Source organism: Gopherus flavomarginatus, chromosome 3, assembly GCF_025201925.1.
Source record: "Gopherus flavomarginatus isolate rGopFla2 chromosome 3, rGopFla2.mat.asm, whole genome shotgun sequence".
In the NCBI taxonomy this organism is placed as follows: Eukaryota; Metazoa; Chordata; order Testudines; family Testudinidae; genus Gopherus; species Gopherus flavomarginatus.
Genome location: NC_066619.1, coordinates 153447230 through 153472354, shown reverse-complemented (window position 1 = coordinate 153472354; position 25125 = coordinate 153447230). Strand labels below are relative to the sequence as shown.

General features: G+C 42.3%; 1 protein-coding gene and 1 long non-coding RNA gene across 2 annotated transcripts in view; one reads left to right on the top strand and one right to left on the bottom strand.

The window, feature by feature from the left end:
• LOC127047140 (uncharacterized) overlaps positions 1 to 25125 on the top strand; it is a 604330-nt gene that overhangs the window by 30679 nt on the left and 548526 nt on the right. The gene's annotated exons all lie outside the window — the stretch shown is intronic.
• The window catches only part of ADAMTS3 (ADAM metallopeptidase with thrombospondin type 1 motif 3), a 202885-nt gene that overhangs the window by 5786 nt on the left and 171974 nt on the right, over positions 1 to 25125 (bottom strand). The window contains exons 9-21 of the mRNA XM_050944980.1: positions 22385 to 22528; positions 20011 to 20143; positions 19491 to 19604; positions 18242 to 18387; positions 17081 to 17256; positions 15699 to 15832; positions 14487 to 14610; positions 9900 to 9980; positions 7685 to 7848; positions 6832 to 6997; positions 5929 to 6061; positions 3670 to 3877; positions 2149 to 2266 (exon numbers count right to left, since the gene is read on the bottom strand). Coding sequence (XP_050800937.1) covers positions 2149 to 2266; positions 3670 to 3877; positions 5929 to 6061; positions 6832 to 6997; positions 7685 to 7848; positions 9900 to 9980; positions 14487 to 14610; positions 15699 to 15832; positions 17081 to 17256; positions 18242 to 18387; positions 19491 to 19604; positions 20011 to 20143; positions 22385 to 22528 — 1841 coding nt within the window. The remainder of the gene's footprint in view (positions 1 to 2148; positions 2267 to 3669; positions 3878 to 5928; positions 6062 to 6831; positions 6998 to 7684; positions 7849 to 9899; positions 9981 to 14486; positions 14611 to 15698; positions 15833 to 17080; positions 17257 to 18241; positions 18388 to 19490; positions 19605 to 20010; positions 20144 to 22384; positions 22529 to 25125) is intronic.

The following is a 25125-nucleotide window of genomic DNA, read 5'->3' as shown; positions in this document are numbered from 1 at the left end:
GGAAGGAGACCAGCTTGCCCGCGGTTTGCTCTCGCGTTCCCCGAACCCCCGAGCAAGCAGGTCTCCTTCCCTGCGGTTTGCAGGGGGGTTCGGGGAACGCGAGAGCAAACCGGGGAAGGAGACCAGCTTCGCCGCGGTTTGCTATCGCGTTCCCGGAACCACCCAGCAAACCGCAGGGAAGGAGACCTGCTTGCTCGGGGTTCGGGGAACGCGAGAGCAAACCGGGGAAGGAGACCAGCTTCGCCGCGGTTTGCTCTCGCGTTCCCCGAACCACCCTGCAAACCGCAGAGAAGGAGACCTGCTTGCTCGGGGTTCAGGGAACGCGAGAGCAAACCGGGGAAGGAGACCAGCTTCGCCGCGGTTTGCTCTCGCGTTCCCCGAACCACCCTGCAAACCGCAGAGAAGGAGACCTGCTTGCTCGGGGTTCGGGGAACGCGAGAGCAAACCGGGGAAGGAGACCAGCTTCGCCGCGGTTTGCTATCACGTTCCCCGAACCACCCAGCAAACCGCAGGGAAGGAGACCTGCTTGCTCGGGGTTCGGGGAACGCGAGAGCAAACCGGGGAAGGAGACCAGCTTCGCCGCGGTTTGCTCTCGCGTTCCCCGAACCACCCTGCAAACCGCAGAGAAGGAGACCTGCTTGCTCGGGGTTCGGGGAACGCGAGAGCAAACCGGGGAAGGAGACCAGCTTCGCCGCGGTTTGCTCTCGCGTTCCCCGAACCACCCTGCAAACCGCAGAGAAGGAGACCTGCTTGCTCGGAGTTCGGGGAACGCGAGAGCAAACCGGGGAAGGAGACCAGCTTGATTACCAGAGGCTTCCTCAGGTATGCTGGGATACCTGCTTATTCCACGGAGGTCAAGAAAAGCGCTGGTAAGTGTCTACACTTGATTACCAGCGCTGGATCACCAGCGCTGGATCCTCTACACCCGAGACAAAACGGGAGTACGGCCAGCGCTGCAAACAGGGAGTTGCAGCGCTGGTGATGCCCTGCAGATGTGTACACCTCCTAAGTTGCAGCGCTGTAACCCCCTCACCAGCGCTGCAACTTTGTGATGTAGACAAGCCCTACATTATGTAAGTCTATAATCACAAATCCAGGCACTCTCCCAAAATGGTAACATGTCAATGTCAGAATACGAAGCTTTTCCCCTCCACATTTGCATGGCTGACACTTACACTTTAAAAGATCCACTTCAGAAACAGAAATGCGGCCCCCTACGCTGCAGTTACTCACATGTTTAAGAAGTTACTGCGACTACTCTTGTGTAAATGGAAGCATATGCATAAGAATTTACAGGATCAAAGCTTCATGCTTTTATTTTGGAAGTCTCAGTCTTTTAAAAAAAAAGTCACTTCATAAAGAAATACCATTCTCTCAAGATACAGAAGAATTGTAGTACTGCATCTCTGTAGAGTAGCTAAAGCTCTGCTTCCCCCTAGTGTTTAAAGCAGGATTCTTTCTGGGTTGTTATCAGTGCTAAAGATTCTATAAATGGAATTGAGGTCAAAATTTTCAAACTCAATATTTAGGCACCTTCAGAGAGGAGCCTGATTTTCAGCATCACTGCACCTGTAACTCCCTTTGAAGTTAATAGGAGATGAGAGTGCTCAACGTTTTTGAAAATTAGGCCAAACTTGTTGAGGAGGCTAGAAGTGGACTTCAGACACTGGTTATTGAAGATCTCAGCCATGTTTTTCCATATGGTCAGTTTCACAGTTTAGCTGTTTTAATGTCACTTATGTACAGGATTAAAAAGTGAGATAGCAGGATCCCTTTCAAATAGAAGAAAATTCTGGTCTAAACCACAGGATATATTTTGTAGCATGAGACAATTGAAAGGTAAAGTGCGCATATCAGTTTGTAGCACCACAACACTGTATAAGCTAGGTATTCACAACATTATTCATCTATTTACAGTACTTGTACTATACACAGTAGCCCAGAAAACACAACTGCTAAATTAAAGCTCTGTTAGAACTTCAAAGATCATAATCTTCTTGTTTTGTTCTTTCAGTTAATCCTAAAATAATGAGTTCTGGCCCTGGCATCTGTCTGCATACGCCTACCTCTGCAGTAAGTAGGCATCCTACACTGAAACAGGAATTGTTGCTCTCATTGCCAGTGCAGTTATTCAGGAAGTTTACTTACCATTACAGGGAGCAAGCTTACAAACCCTCACTGACTCAGGTTTTTCTCCATCACACTGGTCACCGGCACGGCATGTGACCTGCCTGGACTCAGTTCCTTCCCCACAGGTCACAGAACACTACAGAACAGATACAAGGTATTTTACTACATTATGCCTGGCCCCAGTAATATGCAATTATCTTACAGGTATGTCACAAAGGCGACATCGTCTGGAATAGCCTGATATGGGTGACCTTCGGGGCTGCTGTAAATTCCCTTTTGATAGGAGTTTTTGTAGAGGTTGACATTTGCCTTGGGGACAGCAGTTGGGCAGAGTGGGGTGTTCCTCCTTTCCTGTAATGTTTAATTGTCACATATTCTGAATTTTGTTCGTAGTTTTTGTCTGTTCTGAAAATCCAAGCATTAAAGGCTGGAGTATGAGGCAGCACAGAGCTGCACTGCCAAAGGAGCAGACCAGGACCAAATTGTGAATCTCAGAGCAAATCAATTTGATTTTTGGTTTTCCTCTTGCTCTGGAGAAAATAACTTGTACCAGAATTTTACTTAGCACAGCTTTCTTCCCCATCTGTGCTAGCTACCACGCTGGGAGGTGGGGGAGGAGACATAATTTCCCCTTGTTCCTTGCCCCACTCCTCCCAACATACAGGAGAGGGGGAAGTAGCAGCCCCATGGAGGTTGCTATATGTATCTATGGTACTTATTGGCCCTCATTACTGTAGGATCTGAGCATCTCACAACCTGTAATGTAGGGCAGTGCTATTATCCTCACTGTACAGACGGGGCAAAGAAAGGCTAAGTGATTTGCCCGGGGTCAGACAGGAAATCTGTGGCAGAGCAGGGACTTGATTCAAGATCTCCCGAGTTCCTAGTTGGCACCCTTACTACTGGGCCTCCTCCTCATAGTGTGAGTCTCAATGGGGGAAGTCCACAAAGAGGCATTCCCTTCCCAGGCATCTATTTCCAGCAGAAATCTAACCTCTGTTTGGTACAAAGTATGAAGGGAACAGTAACACTGTGACACGAGCACAGAAAAGTCAAAGGTCAAGATTATTGCTACAGCCATTATCAACACGGCTCTGTTTCCTTATAAACTGAAAACTTTACAAAAAACTCCCAGAAAGTCTTGATGCAGGCAAAAAGCAACTAAAAACTTCTGCTATCTCAAAAGCAGTGCTGCAAAGTTGGAGAACGTTTTTCCCCCCATGAAAATTCATATGAGATTTTTCACCTAGGTTTGCAGGCTTTGACATCTTGATTTTTTTGTTGTTGTTAATTTCAGGAGGGGTGAGACCCCGTTTGCTTTCTAGGGTTATGGAGACCTCAAAGCCTGTGCGCTTCCAGATCACTATTTGTGGTTAATTTAAGACTCTGAAGTTCACTAAAGTTGCAGCCAGAGGCCCTTAACCCCAAAGACAGTGCAGGTACAAGGTGCTAGCAAAGGTACAGCTGTTGATTTACTGCTAAGGAAACGTCTTTCAGCTCCAAAGCTATAAGGTCCATAGCAGAATACTGCTTGCCCACCTCAGCCCAGGGTCCAGCTTTCCACTGTGCAGGGCATGGCGTTCTGTTACAGGGCCTGCGGCTCTCAGGGCGATCCCCACTACAGTACTTGATATTGACAGAGCGGTTTGCACCGTCGTGAAGAGGTTGAATGCAGCGCACAGTACGGATCTGGTAACCAGAATGCCCACAGGTTTTTGTGCAGTATTCCCATTCATCTGCTATCCAACTGGAGGGTTTAAAACAAAAGTGCCATCATACATTTAATCTATTTATCTACTGCATTGTACAGTAACCAGCTAGGGATTGTTTAAATTCTGCTCTGCTTGACTTACATACAAGTCACATTATCTCAGGGGCATACCTTGGAATACTAACCAGCCCTTATGGAAAAATCCAATAGAATTTAATAGAGAATCTTTATATAGAATTGTTAAAACCAACCTTTGGAATTCTATAGCAGGAGCATAATTCTGTTCTACCTACTGCTGCTTTCTACTGGACATTTCATTTTACATTGCTTTAACCCGTTAAATTCTATGGGACTTTTCCATCAGAGTTAACACACCCATTATTGTACTCTGAGCAACACAGAAATGAGTGCTGCCAAGACTAATCTCATTTTTTCAAGTGCTCATGAAAGAAATGAAACTGGCAGCCAGGAAGCCTGCATGCATCTGTCTAGCACAGAGGATGCAATCTACCCATTGTCAGCCAGTAAGCACAAGACCTCTATACCACATAAATCCTGCTTTAACCCCAGGCAGTGCCACAGAGGGCTTTGTGCTGACCCTCTTCACAGAGGGGAATTTCATCCAGAATAAAGAAGCTTTCCAAGGCTTTCCCACTAATTTTTCTTAATCTTGACTTCAAGGGAGCACCTCTAAATGGAAGAAGGTAGTTTAAACTCTGTGCCTATTCATCCTTTAGCCTCTGTACTGAGCACGCCCCATTAGTGACAAGTGTCCCTTAACAACTGAAATAAGACGACCATCAAATTCTTAGCAGCAAACCTGCCATGAGATGGAAACAACATTCTGTATCCCAGCAGCAGTCCCCTGAGCCGGGTCTGGGCAAGCTTCTATCTCCATTTTTTTCCAACCCATAGAATCACAGAAATGCAGGACTGGAAGGGACCTTAATAGGTCATCTAGTCCAATTCCCAGCATTGAGGCAGGACTAAGTATTGTCTAGATCATCCTGACAGGTGTTTGTCTAACCAGTTCTTTAAAATCTCAATGATGGAGATTCCACAACCTCCTTAGGCAATTTATTCCAATGCTTAACCACCCTGACAGTCAGGAAATTTTTCCTACTGTCTCCTTTGCTGCAAGTGAAGACCATTACGTCTTGTCCTGCCATCAGTGGTTACAGAGAACAATTTATCACCCTCCTCTTTATAACAACCTTTTATGTACCTGAAGAGTGTTCTCATGTCCACCTCGGTCTTCTCTTCTCCAGACTGAAATAAGCTGGGTTTGTTTAATCTTTCCCTGGAGGTCATGTTTTTTAAAGCTTTAATAATTTTTGTTGCTCCCCTCTAGACTTTCTTCAATTTGTTCACATCTTTCCCAAAGTGTGGTGCCCAAAACTGGACACAATATTTCATTTGGAGCCTAATCAGTGCTGATAGAGTGGAAGAATTACTTTTCATGTCTTGTTTACAACATTCCTGCCAATATATCCCAGAAAGACATTTGATTTTTTTTTTAAACAAGTGTTACATTCTTGACTAATTTTGTGATCCAGTAAAATGCAAAGATTCTTTTCAGCAGTTCTCCTTCCTAGGCAGTCATTTCCCATTTTGTATTTGTCCAACTGATTATTCCTACCTAACTGTACTACTTTTACTGAATGTCTTCCTATTTATTTCAGACCATTTCATATTCTAATCCTAGCCTCCAAAGCACTTGCAACCCCTCCCAGCTTGATGGTATCTGTAAACTTTGTAAGTGGATTCTCTCTTTCAACAATCTGAAATTCAAGAAAATCTCCTGGTTAAGCCAGACTTGTCTCTTACCATACTTCCTATCTATCCTATGTGTTGGGATAGTTTGCTTTTGTGCCCTTAATGATGTCTTTTAAAAAAACTGCCAACTCTCCTGAACGCTTTTTCCCTTAAACTTGCGTCCCACAGGATCTTCCCTACCAATTTTCTGCATTTGCTAAAGTCTGCCTTCTTGAAGTTCATGGTCTTTATTCTTCCTTCTTTTCCCTCTGACCATTTCTTAGAATCATGAACTCTCATCTGAGGCCCACATTTCATCCATCCATACTTACAGTGGCTGTGTGCATTCCTGCAGATTGCACATTCTACGAATAGGCTTTGGTTTTTTGCTGGCTTCACAGAAGCTGCGGTGAACCATTTTGTTATCACTTTTCCTGCGGCACCCATATTTCGTGTACTGGAAACCTTGAAAATATTTCAGAAAGTTAACTTTGTGTGAAAAATAGTAAAAATGTCCTGCCCCTTCTTAAACACTTTTGTTTACATGCAATGGTTGTGGACTATTTTATGATTATTTAAATACTATTGCTGTTTGTTACAATGTCAAGCACAAAATGGTTTGGGGATATAAAATTCAATTATCTGGAGTAACTCTACAGTATACTATAGAGATAATGATGTTATTAAAATCATGGTATTTTCATAGATTTTAAGGCCAGAAGGAACCATTACAATTGTCAAATTTTGACCACCTGGATCACTCAAGCAATAGAATTTTATCCAAGGGAAACCGAGGCATAGAAAGGACTTACCCAAGTTCACACAGCAGGTTAGTGGCTGAGCTGGGAACAGCACCGAGGTTTCTTGAGTCTCAGTCTAGGGATCTATCCACTAGGGAACACTGTAGTAATTCAAGTGTGGCACTTATGATACTTCCCCCTCAAACTGTCAGGAGTACCACAAGTGCCACAGAAAGTTCATACTGCAGTGAAATAAACAAAGACCTACGTTTCCAAAAGTGATTAGCTGATTTTGGTGCTCAGTTTAGACACTTTCACAGGATGGAGTGAAACACTTTCCAAAAACCAGACATTTAAAGTGTTTCAACTTGGGCAACCCAAAATTGAGGCACCAAAAATTTCTAATCACTTTTGAAAATGTAGGCCCTGTCTTTTACTCGTTTTCTTCCTCCTAATTTAACAGTAAGCACTAGAAGCTGCTGCATCTCTGTTTACCTCCAGCACAAGGTTTGGAGCACTGGGACCAGCTCTTCAAAGCCCACTCAAAAGTATCTATTTCATCCTGAAGAACATTATTACTGTTGATCGTGGGTACTGAATCCTCATGAATGATGTATTTGTAAGTCAGGCTAGATCTTGTGTCGTTCTCTTGAGGAATGACCTATAAAAGATCCAGTACAAATGGAGCACATATTTATTCTTTTCTATGTCAACAAACCAATATCTGGAAATGTAGGTGGTGCTTAGTAGTTGAAAAAATTTTATTGATCTTTACCTTCAAATTCAGTACAAAAATTAGTAAGCTCAACACAGAAAAATATGCCTCTAATGAGTCTAAGCTGGGAGAGTTTACATAAGACCAAATACTTAGACTACTTATCCTTCCTAGCTCTGGATTGCTGAACTACATGGAGCTGGATAGACTGGCTATGCTGCGTGGTCACATTCCTACTCTGCTCAAGGGAGGGGCTGGTCTCAAACACAGTTCTGACTAATATGGGCCTGATCCAATGGCCCTTGATGTCAGCGGGCACTGTACTAGGCGTATGGTTAGCTTGTTACTGTTGTATGAATAAATGGGTGCTTGTGATGTAGTAGTGTGGATACTGCACACTGCCTCTGAAAGTGAATGTCAGTAAAACTATACTTAAAACTTGCTTCTCTTATTGCCAGTGTGGGCAGAGCTTCTGCCTATCAGCTCTCTCAAAAACACTTTATACGCATGCGTGTTTTCCAATAGAGATTACATACTTATTTTTATTAAATGTTAAATCATAGTGGGATAAGTAGTTTGGCCACACAAAAACACAACAACAATAATAAAAACCAACTCCTTGACATAACCTACCAATACAACAACAGCATCATGCAAAGGCCCATCAGTATGAAGAGTTTCTATGTCATCTTCTGTGTTGTATTCCCACTCCACACCAAGATCAATGAAGGATCGTGACTTGGCCTCCTCCCCTTTCCCGTTCAGAATATAGTGTCCAGTAGCCTGGTTCTTAATGGCTAAAGGGAATTGAAAACAGTGGCAATTGTGCTTCTTGTCATGTAATCTGCCGTCACTGGGGTTCACATGAAATGAGACAAGTACTAATCTATAAAGCCCTTTTCAAAAATCTTTTTGCTTATTATTTTAAATGTTGCATGTTGCAGTGCGTCCTTGGGAATTGAGGAGATTTTGCTATTCCTAATCCAAAAATACTAAAGTCCTGTCTTTTCCATTCAACACTCCTGAATCCATCTCTCTCTAGCACGCCTCCTCCTCCACCCCAAAGAGTGGAGGTTTTGCCAAAAAAATCATCATAACTCCATGCTCAGGGAATGGATGATGCTCCTTTCAAGGATCTAAAGCAGATCACCTTTGGCAACTCCATCAGCTCAGGGACTGGAAGCTATACCCAAAGCCACAATTGCTACATTACAACCTTACTGCCACCAAACTACAGTCTGAGGAGACAGAGATTGACGATGTATATGCTACCAATATCTGTATCTCCTAATGCACATGGATCAGATGAAGTTACATAGATGTAGATACACATTTTATTTTACATAAACTTTAGCTTAATTCTAGACTCAAGCCAAACCTTTGAAATGGCCAATCCTGTTAGTTTTCATAGAACGTTTTGGAGGTGGCTTAAACAAGTATTTTGGGTATTGTCGGGCATGTTAGCATAACAGTAACGTTGTACGTGTTTGAAGTGTCACAGTTGTGAACTCAAGTTTTGCAGCACAGTGATTAATATTGACTTTCCCTTTCTAGTACTTTTTGAAAGGTTGTTTTGTTTTGTATACTTATATTCTACCCACACACGCTGACTTTACAAGCACTCTCCATCTGACTCTGGGGTTCAAGGATTAGAAAAAAGGTGCAACAATCAAACCACCATTATAAGGTAAGGGAGAACACCTGATAACAAACAGCTAAGATGTTCATGCACTTTGGGAGATGTGTTACTAGTTGCCTAGAGTGAGACATGAAAGAAACAACCATGATGTGGATGTTATTGTTATCCTGAAAGTGTATCATTTACAAATCATTAGTTGTTTAGAGTTTAAAAAATAATCAGAGAGAAAGAGACAAATCATTTTTCTAACCACACAACAAAACTATGACACAAAATTAGAGAAAAGTCTTGTAAATTATCATGACTACAGTAAATAAAATGTAAAAGCCATGCATCATATTAGTTCTATGGAGCCTATTTACTATAAAGGCAGAGTAGCTCTGTATTGAAAAGATACATGGTCAGGTCACATCTGATCCAAAATTTAAGGTTTCCATATATAAGCTTTCACAAGCCCGAAAACTAACAGAAATGTTCCTGTTTTTGCTTTATTGCAATGCAATTTTTTTTAAAACAAACTCTTCTCTGCAATGTTTGCAACCTGAACACTGCAGCACCGTGTTAGGACCCAATCCAGAAACCACTGAAGTCAATGGAAAATTGTCATTAACATAACTGGGCCTCTGGATCAGGTCCCTAGTGCATGAGAAAGGAGCAAGTGACTAGACAAAAATGACCTGAAACAAAAGTGAAATTGGTAGTCTCATTCATTGTCCAAGAGAATTGTAAACAAACAGCAAAAATATTTATGAGTTAAAAAGATTTCTTAACTTCTTTCCATGTAATGACATAAGGTGTTGCTTACAACCCACTGTAGGTAAGAAATTTCTAAGTGTACTAAATTATATTAATATAGTAATATCCTATATACTTTTTAGCCTGACAGTGTCCCTTTAAATTGACTAATAATCAACTTTCAGTGTGAGCAATAGCTCCCTGAAGAGCTGATCAGGATCAGTCTGAGTTTCTAGAAAATTCAGATGAGAAACAAACATAATTACTAAGTTTGTACAGTAGGATTCAGCCTTGTGAATGCAACTGTCAATACACAAGGAAGCCAGCAAAGCCTTTAGCTTGTTATTGTCGTACAGTGCAAAAAACACGATTAATTTGATGGTTATCTCATTTCTCAGGTTCTCCAATGCGTGCCCAATTGTTTGACATTAGCTTTCATGCACAAGGGCCAAACGTGAGGCGAGAAACACTTACCAAGAATGTGAGGAGAAGCCTCGTCTTCTTGGATAAACACATGTCTAGCACCCGGGGGAATATCAAACATCTTAAGGTACCCTTTGGCATGTGTAGTAGCCATTGAAGAAAGCAAAGAAGAAAACAAAAAGTAATAGCGATGGTTAGTAAGGCACTATATTATCCAGCTTCGATTTGCAGAGGAGGGTATCCATTAACCTACAAGCAGCTTCAGATAGGTTTGTAACGGATTTGATTAGGCTGTCTTGCACTTTTTTCTCTTTTGGGGGAAAAAAAGACTGTTACAAACCTTAGCCACTTACTTTGTTATGTTGTTTTAAGACCATAACAATGAACAAATTCAGGCAAAAATTTGTGTTTCCTATGTTTCTCAGAATTAAAGCAGGCCTTTCTGATTGCTTTTCTTTGTCACCTTTCAGCCTTACGACCTAATGGACTGTGAGGTGTTCAGGTCTCGTGTATTTACTTAACTTCGTGAAACTTTAAAGGGGTTGTCTACCTAGCAGGGCAAAGTGCACCAAAGTGGTATGACTTGTAAATCAGTCTAAAATGTTGTGCTCAAACTGCCCCAGGTAGAGCCCGCTAGCATGCTCTAAAAGGTGCCTAGTTCACATTAATATAGCCCTGTTTCAAACGGGACTGCATCTCAAGATAAGAACCAAAAATGTGTAAATTAAAGCACGTTAATCCCAGTGTACACACACTCATACAGAAGTAAAGTGGTCTTCAGTCAATTTTAAATATCACACCTTAAGTTAAACTGGTGCAACTCCTTCCTTATTGGGATGCTACCTGCTACTTAGAGTTAAAAATTCTTTCCAAAATGATCATTGATGTTCTAAGCTATAATTTCCAATTAACTCTCACCCCAAGTGAACTGTTTAGGACAGTGTTTCAGCAGAAAGAGTAATATTCTCAGTTTTCCACCAAGGGGGGAAAAAAACAATAAAAGTTATGGACATTTCTCTCTACCCATGATCAAGAAGTTACGTTGCAACAGGGTTCAAATGAGAACATGTTTATAAGAACTGAATGTGAACAAATTTTATCATGTTTAAATGTCAGCCTGTCAATGTTTTAATACATAGCATTTTCACATTTCTTTGCTTACAATTTGACTGAGAGTTTGAACAACTTTAAATGGTACACTTGTCTTGATGTACGTACATTTAACAAAGAAAATCTTTAGTCTTAACATACAGCATATTCCTAAAATGTATCCCTGTTTATGAAATATGCCATATAAGTAAATCTCTTGCTCACTCTGATATGCTGAGTTTCCAAATAAAGTATATAAATTCCAGTCCTACTGCAGAATCATTGTAGACAGATGGGGCAAGAGTTGAGTTCTTATTTGCACTGAGCAAATAAAAGCTTAAAAATTCAAGTTTAACAATCGGGACTTTGGACTAAAGTTCTACCTGTGCTCTTGGATCATGTGTCTGGAGCATACCACAGATACTTGGAAAACTGGTGAAGAAAATGAAGAGCTATTAATATATAAGTTAACACTATAGGCTGATGGATGACTGGTTTTTACTAATCTGCACAAGCAGCATATACCAATCCTTTTACTTATCAGTGATCAAGCATATGAAACATAAAGCTTTGCCTGTTCTTGCAATATGTGTAAGTGACTAGCTGGAAATAAGAACTGTAGCCAGAGTATTGCAGTTGTCATGGATGCCCATCTTTCTTCAACCAGGCGAAACTTACCCAAAATATTTCTAGATTCCCTTGTTTCAGAGAGGGAAATATTGCGAGCTCCTTTGGGTAAAGTGAATGCTCCTCTTGTCTTCCCTTAAATAGAATGTCTTTAATTAGTGTTCTGGGAACTGAGTCTTGTGGTTTCATTGACTATAATGTCAGCCAGGTGCATTTTACAAATGCAGAATATAAATTACATGGTTACAGTACGTGCTGAAGTTCAAAATGCATTTAAAATATTGTTAGAAATATCCAGCAAATTTTAATAGTCAATGAAAGTAAGCCTAAGTTTGAATGAAACAATCAGGTAGGTGATTTTAAGTTGGATACTTGCAGATTTCATTTTCCAGCAACTTGAATTCTCTTTGGCACCTCTTGCTTAAATGTTTCCCTGTTGGAAGAGTTTAATTAGTCTTTTAATGACTATATTGCCACAGTTACTGTAAAGCAAAAGCTGTTATACTAGCATTGAAACATCATTTTGGAGTTGCATAATTGGCTGCCTTTTCCAAACAGCCTCTTAACATTGATCACTCACAAGACATTTGAGTTTGACACCTGGAAGACGGTTTAGGCTCTCTCACACAATCTTACCCATGCCACAGAAAAATAAGTTTTTAAATGAAAAAACTGGGAACATTTTGACCATCTCTATTTCTGATTATTAAGAACGTAACGGTCAGAAACCATGAACTACTGCTGATTCTAGAAATACAGAGGTTTACTTACATGGCTCCAACATGCTGTCTTCCATCCCATTCCAATACATGTGTGTATTCAGATATTGTATGTATATTCCCTATGTCAATACCTTACACATAGATTAATTTCCCACATAATCTGTCTTGGCTTGATTCATCCCAGCCAACAAAAGAGGTGGAGAAAACAATCTCATTTTTAAATAGCCTGTGTTTTGTAAGGTGCTTTATAAACTCATCATTTGTTTAAAAAAAATGTCTTCGCTCTACATTGGTCTGGAGAACAGATAGCAATGAGAATATTCCAAATAGATGGTGATAATTTATAAATATTCTGCAGTGTAATCCTTGTCCCATGTTACTGCCATGTACACTACCTTATTTTCATCTAATTTTAATTGAGCTGTCTAGCCATTGACCAAATTCTGCAATCACTGACGCTGGTGCAAATCTGAGACAGTTTCACCGGCATCACTTAACATTTACAGCTATGAAAGTTCAGACCCACATACACTACTCCTACCCTTCTTCAGTTTCCTCCCTGCTCCTTCCCAAACCCCTCTGTGCTGCCGAACAGCCAACCCTTGCACAGTGGTGCTCCATGGCATGGTTAGGATACAGATCCCCATGAGGCTTCCCTCTACTCTCTCTGACCAAGAGGGGGTGGGTAGGGCTTACCACTTACTTCATTTTACGAAATATAAACAGTTTGAAAACCCTTAAAACGGCAAACAATGTGTTCCATAATATACAGGAATAAAACTAATATTCTCTTCATTTCCTCATTACTCATACAACTTTTCCTTTTTTAATCTTTAATTTGGTAACTTTATGGTTGGAGCTTACAATTTCACTCTCATTTTTAACACCTGGTTACAAAAAGAACTGAACCACTTGGAACTGACTTGATGCATCTATGTACAGCTGAACATTTGGTAATACTGACTCATTTATGCAGTAGTCATTACCATTTGCTATCTTTATGCTATGAAACATCCCAGTAAAGTGGCGGTCTCATTTAAATGCACGGAGACACGTCTGTACTTAGATAAGTACAGCTCCCACTGGCTTTTGTGCCAGGCATGAGTATTGGAGGACTGAATCTGTCTCTCAATCTTGACATCTTTTCTGTTCAGCTAACTGATCATTACCATATACACACTGCACTTTGTCTCAATCCGCTGCCTTTAAACATATCCCCAAAATTACAAAAAAGATGAAGGTGTCACTGAAAACTACTTGCACATTCCATCCAGAATTACTTCACTTCCCACACAAAAATGGGTATGGGAATTTTGGTTGTGTTCATTTTTTTCCCCCTTGGCCAAGGCATTGTAATTTGAGAGTTTACAACACAGAGTCAGCTTGACACCAAACACACACGTATTGACAGACCTCTAGATTTGTAGACATGCCATTAGAGAAGCTTGTGAAAAAAATATAAGCCTGCCCAGTTTTTTTTAAAAAGGTTTTCTTTAGAAAGGTGAGAGGGAAATGTGTATAATACAGAGTGTTCTGGGGGAAAAAAGTGCAAAAGTCACATTGAATAAAATAAATATTAATCATTAAATGGTGTTTTTCATCCCTGAATAAATGTTTAGACTTAACATGCTAAACCACGTGTCACATTAAGGTCCCAATCCTCTACTACTGAAATCATTTGGGCCTGATTCTCATAGACACTAAGACCACTAAGAGGGTAAAGAGGTGCTAAAGCAAGGATGATTATACCTATATCCCCCCTTTATGCTGCTAGAGCAGTGTAAAGGGGTGTTAGTGTAACTGAAAAGCAGGCCCAACTGGTGGCAATGATGCAGGATCTGGCCCTAAATCTGCTAATCAGGGACTTGATCTTTTTTCCATGTTTCACTATTAGCCTTACAGGTTATTTTTGTTTAGCAAAGATCATATTTTTACCACTAAATATGCTCTACACAGCGATATTAGATTAGATATTCTAGTTTAGCCAACTTGTCTTAAAAGGGCCTTCAAAAACCAAAAATAATTAATATTTAGTGTTTTTAAAATGTATGTATTTTGCTGTCAAAGAACTTACTATTTTTGTATATAGTCTTGCAACTTTGTTTAAGCGGGCAAGGATACATTTTTCTAACCAGTCTATATTAATAAACACTAAAGACAAGATGGAATACGTCTGGGTGCATGAAAGTGCTCAGCTTACCGGGCTTTTTGGGAGTTCGGGTAAAGGTCCCTTTAACCGTTCGGCAATGAGAGTTATCTCCACCGCAGACCCCACATTTATCTTCAACTTTGTTGGAACCAATTTCCTTGTCACAGCCCACTTTCTGCAGAGAGGAGAGTAAGAGGAGCATTGTTTTTTTTCCCATTATAAATATCATGGTGGAAAGGAAAGCTCACCCAACAATTGATGTAATTAAATATAAAAATACTTGAAAGACTGTGATTGAATAACACAATGACAGCTATGAACTGATTCCTGTATTAAACCCATTACTAAGATTACACATAGGCCTGGTCTACACTGAGGGGGAAGGGGGAAATCGATCTAAGATACTCAACTTCAGCTATGAGAATAGCGTAGCTGAAGTCGACATATCTTAGATCGACTTACCTCGCGTCCTCACAACGCTCCCCTGTCGACTCCGCTTCCGCCTCTTGGCAGTGGTGGAGTTCCGGAGTCGACAGCAGAGTGATCAGGGATCGATTTATCGCGTCTACGCTAGATGCGATAGATCAATCACTAACCGCTGATCTGGCGAGTAGTGAAGACCTGCCCTTAGGGATTGTAAAAAAAGGAACAGGCAACAGAGAAATTCAGAATTAATTTTCACTTATATTCATAGAAAGAGAGCTGGAAGGGACCTCAAGAGGTCATCAAGTCCAGCCCCTACACCATGGTGGGACCAAGTAAACCTTGATAGGTGTTCGTCCAACATGCTCTTAAAAACCTTCAATGACGGGATTCCATAACCTCCCTTGGAAGACTATTCCAGAGCTTAACTGCCCTGAGAGAGTTAGAAAGTTTTTCCTAATAGCTAACCTAAATCTCCCTTGCTGCAGATTAAACTCACTACTTCTTGTCCTACCTTCAGTGGACATGGTAATTAATTGGTCCCCGTCCTCTTCATAAGAGTCTTTAACATATTTGAAGAGGACAGTGATCAATTAAGCTGTTATTACACAGAAAAATGTATCAAAAAAGCAGTAGAAGCAACTGGCTTAAAAAGAATTATTTAGACAATCACAGTATTTGTAAGAAATAAACCTGTAGTATAATTATGATTTTAATTAAAATTGGGGGATCCGTATCATATGCTGTTTGTTGAATACTACAGTTTTTGGCCAGCTCTAATTATGATTATCCAACAATGCTGTAAAATCAGCAAAACAGCCAGAAGTAAATGTCACTCACCACACACTCTCCACGCACACAAATGCTGTATGGATCTTTATAAGAACAGCGAGTCCCATCATGTGCCAGTTGTTTCATATAAGCAATATCTCCAATTTCTTTGGACTGGCAGTATAAGTGGCATCTTCTGTTAGCTGAATAACAGGTAAATAGTGTTAACTGTGTGTTTTCAACAACTCAAACATGCTTTAGAAAACAACCAAACCCCATAAAGTTTTAAATCAGTAACAGGGATGCTGTATGGTATAAATAAAAAGGAGGCTTAGACAGCTGTGAAACCTTGTGCCTGAATTCAGATGCTTGGTGCTCAACTCTCCACTTGAGGTACACTGATTGTTATTATTAGCTTTCATATGCGTAATGTTCCCAGTCCTGTGAGAGGCTACACACCCTCAATTCTCATGGAAATCAACTCCGTTTGAAAGGACTGCACAGATCTGAGCCTGAAACGATTCCAAAAGCAGCTATCCGCTCTGATCCCAACTGAAAGCCAGGGTCAGAAGAAGATATTGCTGAGTGGCAGAATAATTAAAGCCAGGATTTTCAAAAGAACACCTAACTCCCTTACGTTCCTTTGAACCCCCCCCAGCCCAAACCATATTTCTATATCATGCCATCTGATTTCATATTAAAAATACTATAAAACCGTAGTCTATGAGATAAAACATATAGAACAAAATGACAGTAATTCTGATAGCAACCCAGAGGGTTCCGTGGTATCTTTTGCTGGTCTGACAATCCAATTTTTATATTTGCATCTGTCATCCTTCACTATAGTTAACCAAATGGGTAAAGATTAACTGGTGTTAACAACAGACGAGGTCTGCTAGGCTCCGGTTGAGGGAGTATAGAAAAGTGGGGAAAATACTGAAAAGATGTTAAAGCAATGCAATTAGGACAGCATATTTGTTAATTTTAGCTGCAGTGGATGAGAGCAGCAGCAATGATTAGACAACCTGTCACTGTCCTGTACATGTGAGGGAGGGAAGCACATCAGTGCTAGGAAGAGCCCTCCAGTATCTGAGCAGAGCCTTGTCACACCCTAACCCTAACAGGGCTTGTGCTAAGTGCAATCAGTTCCCACTGGCTCACACAGCAGGAGCTCAGAGCTTTCAGATCTGGGCAGAATCAAATCCATACCAAGGGGAAAGGTGGGGGTAGGCTAGGGGGGTTACAGCAGTGCTGCTGTGGCTGCACCTATCATCACTTCATTCTGGACCATCATTTTTCCTCTTTTTATTCTCACCTCCTTGCATTTTAACACTTCTTATTTCTGGAAGTGGCAGTGTCCTACCACCACCTTCAACTCCCGATGTGCTGTCCAGCAGAATGCGATTCCTGCAGGCGATGGGGTTTAAACACAAAAGTATAACTGCATTTACCATCAGGGTGCTCATATGGCAGCCAGTGATGTTTGCTCTTCTGATATTCGAAATGGGAATTACGCTGCTGACACTGCTGTGCTCGGAAGTCCTCAAAGTGCTTTGGACATTCTTCTGTATTGCAGAGTTGATACTCAAAATTGACACTGGTGCAATCTTGACCACCATTGACTGGCCTAAGGGGGAAAAAAGTTTAAAGAGCTTTTAAAAGCCTTGAACATGAGGAGTGGAGCTTTTCTGATGGAATGCACTAGTGAAAAACAGCTACAGCAAGAGCAGAGGAGCTTCCTACAACAAAGGGTTAATCTTACTTTTCAGGACCAAACTGTCAAAGGCAGGTGGAATGGGTGAGCTTGTAAAAACACTGAGAGAACAAATAAACTGCAAGGCTCTGCATTTGCACTTGAAAGCAACGTGTGTGTGCTGGTCAGGTAACTAGACATACACACAGCCCATGTGTGTGCCCAAGCGGGAACTTTTTCAGATGCAATGGTGTGCGTGCACCTGTAATGGTTGATTTATAATTAGATAATGTCACTGAAACACTGAGAAAATTCTTGCATTAGGTGTCATGTAATAGGTCTTGCAGGCTGTAGATGCCATATTCTACCTTCTCTCCACTCTTTTACATTTCCTAATATCATGTAGATGTTTTCGACAGATTTGTGTCTGGAATGTCTAGAGCCCTCCAAAGATGATCCCAGCCCCCTCCAGAGAGTCCGGCTGCAGGGGGGTTACAGTCAATGGAATAAAAAGTCCACTTCTTTGGATGGGGGATGATGCAGCTTTATAGCCCCTCTGTGGTGCCCGTACGAATCACTGGAATAGCAGAAGCACCCCTGCGCACCCTCTGTACAAAGCTCCAGGTAATCTCAGACCCAGTAGCCACAACCTTGTCACTCCCTATGCCCTCCCCACAATGCTCAACCTACTGTCTTGTGTGCAGAACTGGCATGGAGCCCAGCACCCCTGAGTTCAGGTGTGTGGCGTCCTTGTGTGCCCAACCTGCAGGTGTCCACCACCCCATGTGGTGCACGTCTGCACTGCAGAACAGTGGCAGCCCCTTTGCCCAGGTGTGAATGTCATCCATGCTGCATCCTACTCCTATAAAAACTCCAGACCAACGGGAAATGCCAGTTCATTAGAGACTTCCAGGCTTACATTGGATTGTTGCACTGGCGTGTTCTGAAGCGAACGCCAGTACCACAGGTCCGTGAGCAGGAGCCAAACTTTGTCCAGGATCCCCAGTTGCCATCCTGTTTCAGCTGGTTAGCGTTCTTCCACATACAGTGACCTTTATAGCACCACTGAGGAGAACCAGGCGAGAAATAAAAATGTGGAATTACAGTAACATTACGAACAACGCTCAAGGCTAGATTTTACTGTAACAATCGCCCATAGTAAAGGGCGGCTTGTAGATGCACTGCCCTAGGCACAGACTAGGCCTCAGACTCACAATTCTCTGGTGGAGGAACAGGGTTGAGGAGGAGGGGAGTAGCAGACCTGTGGAGGCTGCTTACCCTTTGTGCTGTGACGCACAATACAGGTAGGCAGGCAGGGCAGTGTGCGTGCGCTGTATGCCTGCTTCCTCCAGCACGTAAAGCTGGAGAAAATACAGCCCTTAATTAACTTGATCAGACTCTGTTTCTTTTTGGCTCAATCCCAGCTTGCCTCCATTCAGCACCAGCATTTTAATTTTTGTGTGTGCAAGATACAGTGCCAAAGAGCAGCGCAGGACCTTTTGCTCATACTGTACTGTTTCTAATGTCCATTTACACTCAGATAGAGGGTTAGTCATCCGACAGTGCTCTTTCTGCTGTTGGTTATGGCATATTTGGATGGCATAAGCAGCTTCTCTGTATCTCAAAGTACACAGAATTTGCTAAACAAACATTTATATGCATGTTAGCTGCTAATTAAAAATGAGAGTTAAAAGCAGGGACTCACCACTGGAGATATTAAAAGAAAAACAGTTAATGCAGGCACATTAGCAGTCCGTTAGCCACAGAATGTCTGGACTGCAAGCACCAAGCGTTTAAGAGTAACTATTTCAATCCTAGAGTAAGGGCAAAGTCTGCTACAGTGGTTTCCCACTGCTACTTTCTGGGCAGTTTTCAGATGAAACGATGCCAAAAACGTAACGCAAAGCCCACAAGATGGCACTGATGCAAGGTTAGCTCTAAGGCTGGGCTTTGATCTTCTGGCTTCCAACACCATTTCATAAAGTACACCACACTCTGACTTGCTCCTAAGATGAGCCGTGAACCGTGCACACTGTATAGTTCCTCCTCCTTTGTGACCTTGGCCTCATTCTTCCCACTGAAGTAAAGAACTTCTGGGATTAAGCCCCCAAACGAGATCTATCCTGACATTTTAAAATAAAAAGATACTGAAAACATAATATACTCACTTTCCCTGGGGCACATTCTGTGCCATCGAGTGGAGGCCCTTTCTTAGTTTTACAGAAGTATGGATTATCTGGATGGCTACACCACAGCTGCTTACATGGGTCAAAGGTTCGAAACTGAAATGCATTAACAAGACCAAGACATTTATAAAATGAAATTAACAATCATGTTATTGATACCGTTCATAGCAGCAATCAGGGCATTAACCATCATCACATTTCACTAAACTATTTCACTAGTTAAAACTAAGTTGACTACAATACTACCACTATTTAAATACACCACACTGATGTTCCTCCACGAGAATAACTATCAGTTTTGGTAAACTATGCATTATAGGCTCCTATATTTTCAAGAAACCCTGGAGTGGTCCTAAATGAGTCTGGCACTTCACACCTTTACACTGTTTCAATACACTCTGCCTCTTGCATCCCTCAAACAACAAAATTGTGGCTACTGAAAAGTGTTGAAAGCAACTAGATAAAATGATTTTAATCTTTAGCACAACCACTGTGGACATACCGCTGTGCACATTTTGTAACCAACACCAAAATCAAAGCGGCATTGTTCATCCATGGAATAATTGATTCCTGGCAGTTCAGGAAGTTTGGGCCAATCGTGTTCAAAGGGGTCATCAAGGAGACAGTCATAGGAGCTGTGGGAAGAGAAACACAGAAAGCCCATGAGAATACTCAGTGATATTTTCCAACCAACATAGTTATTTCTGTTCTCATCCATTAGAATGTGTGTTCACCACAAAACAGGACTCGAACTGAACAGGGGATAATAATATTGTGATGGTTCTCGGGGTACCCAGGACTGGGAGTCTCCTTGTTACCCTGTTTTCAGCATGAGGGAGTCTTGCTTGGCCTTGGCTGGGAGTTAACTCCCTAACACTACCAGCCTTTCAAGCATTCTCCTCTGGGCTATGTCTTTGCCTTGCAGGTTAATAAGAGGTGCATCCCAGTCCTCAAGTCCCTTTGCAACAGTCCCCTCTGATATCCAGCCCCTGACACTGTCTACTCACAGAAATCCCAAATCCTTTGCCCTGAAGGAAGCAGTGTATCCCAGTTTACCATACACAACTGCCGCTGTAAAGCCACACAGCATTTGTGAGCACTTAAAATAAAACAAAAGTAGGTTTATTTAAGAAAGACTAAAGGTTTAATTAGAAATCAGAGAAAGTGGTGGAAACAAATGGTTACAACAGAAAAAACCATAAAATGCAAACCTGGTCTACACGAATAAAAACCTTTCTTACCTCCTAAATAAGGTTTTCCTCCCAGAAATGGTCGGTTCCCCAAGAACCAAGATTCAAACTTTCATGAAAACATCCCTGCTCCAGAATGGGTTTCCTCAGTGAATGGCTACAGCGAGCTTTGCCCACCTCTGTATTATACTAAAATCAGCCTTCAGTTTCTATTCACTGACAGGGCCAACCCCAGTCTTGTTGTAAAGTTCCTTTTTTTAATCTCCAGGTGGTTTTGATTGTTTGAAGTGGCCTCCAATGGCTTCTCATAAAAGTCCTAGTAATGTGCAAGGGTAAACAATTGAGCAGGGGACTGGGGTGACAACTCTCTCCTGCCTGAATGGGCCATCACCACAACACATTATCCCCTGGTGACTAATTTTTCACTCCCAAGAACAAAGCATATTGCAGTGTAAATACATTGTTCCTTAAATATTACCCGTACCTACATCTCACAATGATTATGAATCTTGACGAGTTACAAGCTTTCTGTAGATACCTTACACGTTACTCTTTATAAATATCTGTAAGATATATTTGGTTTAGTGAGTTTGTCATGTCTCAGGTGAGATGTGTTTGCAAAGAACAGAGCAGTTTGTGAAGCCCTCATCCTGTTCTCTCTCAGATAACACTCCCATTCAAATCAGCGAATCAGCACTGAATGGAAATTGCAACAGTAGGAGGATAAGGAAAAAATGTCAAAATGGCAATAAAATCACTCTCCATCCTGCTGTGCTTTTATATTTTCTGCTTTCAGGGCTCCATCCTGCCATCATTTCAAATACACAAACTCCCACTGAGTCAAAGGGAGTTTGGTATTTGCTAGAATTTCAGAGTTTGCAAAATCTAGGCGCTTGATCCAAAGTCCACTAAAGTCACTGGAAAGATCTCCACTGATTTCAGTGGATTTGGATCAGGCCCTTTATGAGGAACTGCTGCTGCTGACTTAGCGCTTCTTTATAAAAGTTAAGATGGAAGCGATGTGGCTGCCAGAAGGGAGATTGGGAAAGTGACTTTTTTTGTGAGAGATTTATTGTACCTTGAAATGCAACTGTTGTTTTGGTTGTTGGTGTTCTGTTAAAGTGCAGCGTATTCATTTGCGGTGGTACATTTTAAGATTGAATTCCTATTTAAACGTACAAATCATGAGCATGAATCCATCTCAGCTCCACTTACTTAGACACAATTGTAGGCCTGTCACTCCTCTCCCCAACACAGAAAGGGTCTAAAGGGCAGAAAAGGCACTGAAGCTGTGGCAAGAGTCAGCAGACGGGATGCAGCACTATCCCTCGACAGCCATGCTGCCATTAGCCATGTGCTCCTAACCCCCACTATGCCATTCAAGGGGGATCAATACCCCACAGGGGGAAGATGGCACTGCAATAAGGATATCAGCCACACAGAGTTGCTCCATCCTTCCAGCAGCCTGACATCTCTCCAAAACCGCAGAAGCCCCAATTCCACTTGTGCTTGTGGAAAGGAGCTTTTGCAGCTCACATGGGTCAGGGGATCGTGTTGCTCCCTGGTGGTCTGTGTGGGATTTCCTTCTTTCTCTCCTCTGCTGAGTACAATGGAAGGAAGCATGTGAGCTGATGGCACAAAGTGCTATTTCATGTATAACTACACTAGACACCAACAGGTCCTTACTGTATGTATCTTTTGAGTTCTTGGCCACTGCACCGGGACCAATGGTAACGATGAAATGCAGCCTGCACCAAAGGAGCCATGACACTCCCCATAGCTGTCTCATCTCCACATCTGTTCCCTTGCCCGTCATGTTCCATTCCCAGCCTGAAACAAAGAGCAGCAACAAAATCTGCATTATTCATACCAAAAAAGGATGGGGGGACAGGGTTTAAACAATTCACACTTTGCACAGTTTTGCTAAAAGGGGATTTAGTTTTCACGTCCTACAAATACTATTAAATGGGACTCAGTACTAATGACACAATACCCATGGATGGACATTAAAGAGTTCCTGAAAGATTGTTTCTTTAATGCATCTCTTCATTGATGTTATTTTTAATTAACTGAACAGAAACCGAAAGGGTTTATCTACACTTGAAAGTTAATTCAGATTAAGGCAGGCAGTGAATTTAAAGCAAAATAAATATTCCTCAGTAACCCATGTGTGGACACACTTATTCTTACTGATATCCAGGCTGGGGGTGGCATCCAATGTGAAAGGTGCCTACTGGTGGAATCTCTCAGGCAGCAGGTGGGAGAGCTACAGGAGGAGGTGGCCTGGCTGAGGAACATCTATGTCCATGAGCAATTCCTGGACAGTATCCATGTGGAGACAGCTGATGGTGCTGTCCCAGTTGACGGGACTACTGACACTGCAGTGGAAGAGGAGATGCCTCAGGGTGTACCTGACACACCAGTGGAGGAGGAGGCTCAGGGTGGACACAGCCAGCTGGTTACTTCTAGCAGCGGGCAGTGCTCCACCACTGCTGCGAACCCTCCTGTTGTGGTAAAAGATACAGGAGAGAAGAAATCACCCCCAACAGTTAAGGGGGTGAAGCCTCGTACCCCTAAGGCTGGGAGGTCTGCTGCCACCACTGATAAGAAACGTAGGGTAGTGGTGGTTGGAGACTCTCTGCTGAGGGGGACGGAGACACCCATCTGTCGCCCTGACCGTTCATCCCGGGAGGTATGCTGCCTGCCAGGGGCCCGTATCCGAGACGTTACAGAGGCTTTGTCGAGGATTATCCGGCCTTCTGACTACTATCCCATGCTACTCATCCATGTGGGCACAAATGATACTGCGAGGTGTGATGCTGAGCAGATCAAGAGTGACTACAGGGCTCTGGGAGTACGGGTTAAGGAGTTTGGAGCGCAGGTGGTATTCTCTTCGATTCTTCCTGTTGAAGGTAGGGGTCCGGGCAGAGACAGATGCATTGTGGAGGTGAATGCCTGGCTGCGAAGATGGTGTCGCCAGGAGGGCTTTGGCTTCCTCAACCACGGGATGCTACTTGAGGAAGGACTGCTAGGAACAGATGGCGTTCACCTTTCGAAGAGAGGAAAGGCCTTATTCGCGCACAGACTGGCTAACCTGGTAAGGAGGGCTTTAAACTAGGTTCGACGGGGACAGGTGAGCAAAGCCGACAGGAAAGTGGGGAACAAGACCTGGGAGATGGGTTGGAAGCAGGAGGGAGCACGGGCTATAATGGCAGAGAGGAAGGAGGGTCAGGGCAAAGCTGGGAGGCAAAATCAAACCAGTATCTTAGATGCCTTTATACAAATGCAAGAAGTATGGGTAATAAGCAGGAAGAACTGGAAGTGCTAATGAACAAATACAACTATGACATTATTGGCATTACTGAAACTTGGTGGGATAATACACACGACTGGAATGTTGGTGTGGATGGGTATAGTTTGCTCAGGAAGGATAGACAGGGGAAAAAGGGAGGAGGTGTTGCCTTATATATTAAAAATGTACACACTTGGACTGAGGTGGAGATGGACATAGGAGACGGAAGGGTGGAGAGTCTCTGGGTTAGGCTAAAAGGGGTAAAAAACACAGGTGATGTCGTGCTGGGAGTCTACTACAGGCCACCTAATCAGGCGGAAGAGGTGGATGAGGCTTTTTTCAAACAACTAACAAAATCATCCAAAGCCCAAGATTTGGTGGTGATGGGGGACTTCAACTATCCAGATATATGTTGGGACAATAACACCGCGGGGCACAGACTATCCAATAAGTTCCTGGACTGCATTGCAGACAACTTTTTATTTCAGAAAGTTGAAAAAGCTACTAGGGGGGAAGCTGTTCTAGACTTGATTTTAACAAATAGGGAGGAACTTGTTGAGAATTTGAAAGTAGAAGGAAGCTTGGGTGAAAGTGATCATGAAATCACAGAGTTTGCAATTCTAAGGAAGGGTAGAAGGGAGTACAGCAGAATAGAGACAATGGATTTCAGGAAGGCGGATTTTGGTAAGCTCAGAGAGCTGATAGGCAAGGTCCCATAGGAATTAAGACTGAGGGGAAAAACAACTGAGGAAAGTTGGCAGTTTTTCAAAGGGACGCTATTAAGGGCCCAAAAGCAAGTTATTCCAATGGTTAGGAAAGATAGAAAATGTGGCAAAAGACCACCTTGGCTTACCCTTGAGATCTTGCGTGACCTACAAAATAAAAAGGCGTCATATAAAAAATGGAAACTAGGGCAGATCACGAAGGATGAATATAGGCAAATAACACAGGAATGCAGAGGCAAGATTAGAAAAGCAAAGGCACAAAATGAACTCAAACTAGCTATGGGAATAAAGGGAAACAAGAAGACTTTTTATCAATACATTCGAAGCAAGAGGAAGACTAAGGACAGGGTAGGCCCACTGCTCAATGAGGAGGGGGTAACAGTAACGGGAGACTTGGAAATGGCAGAGAT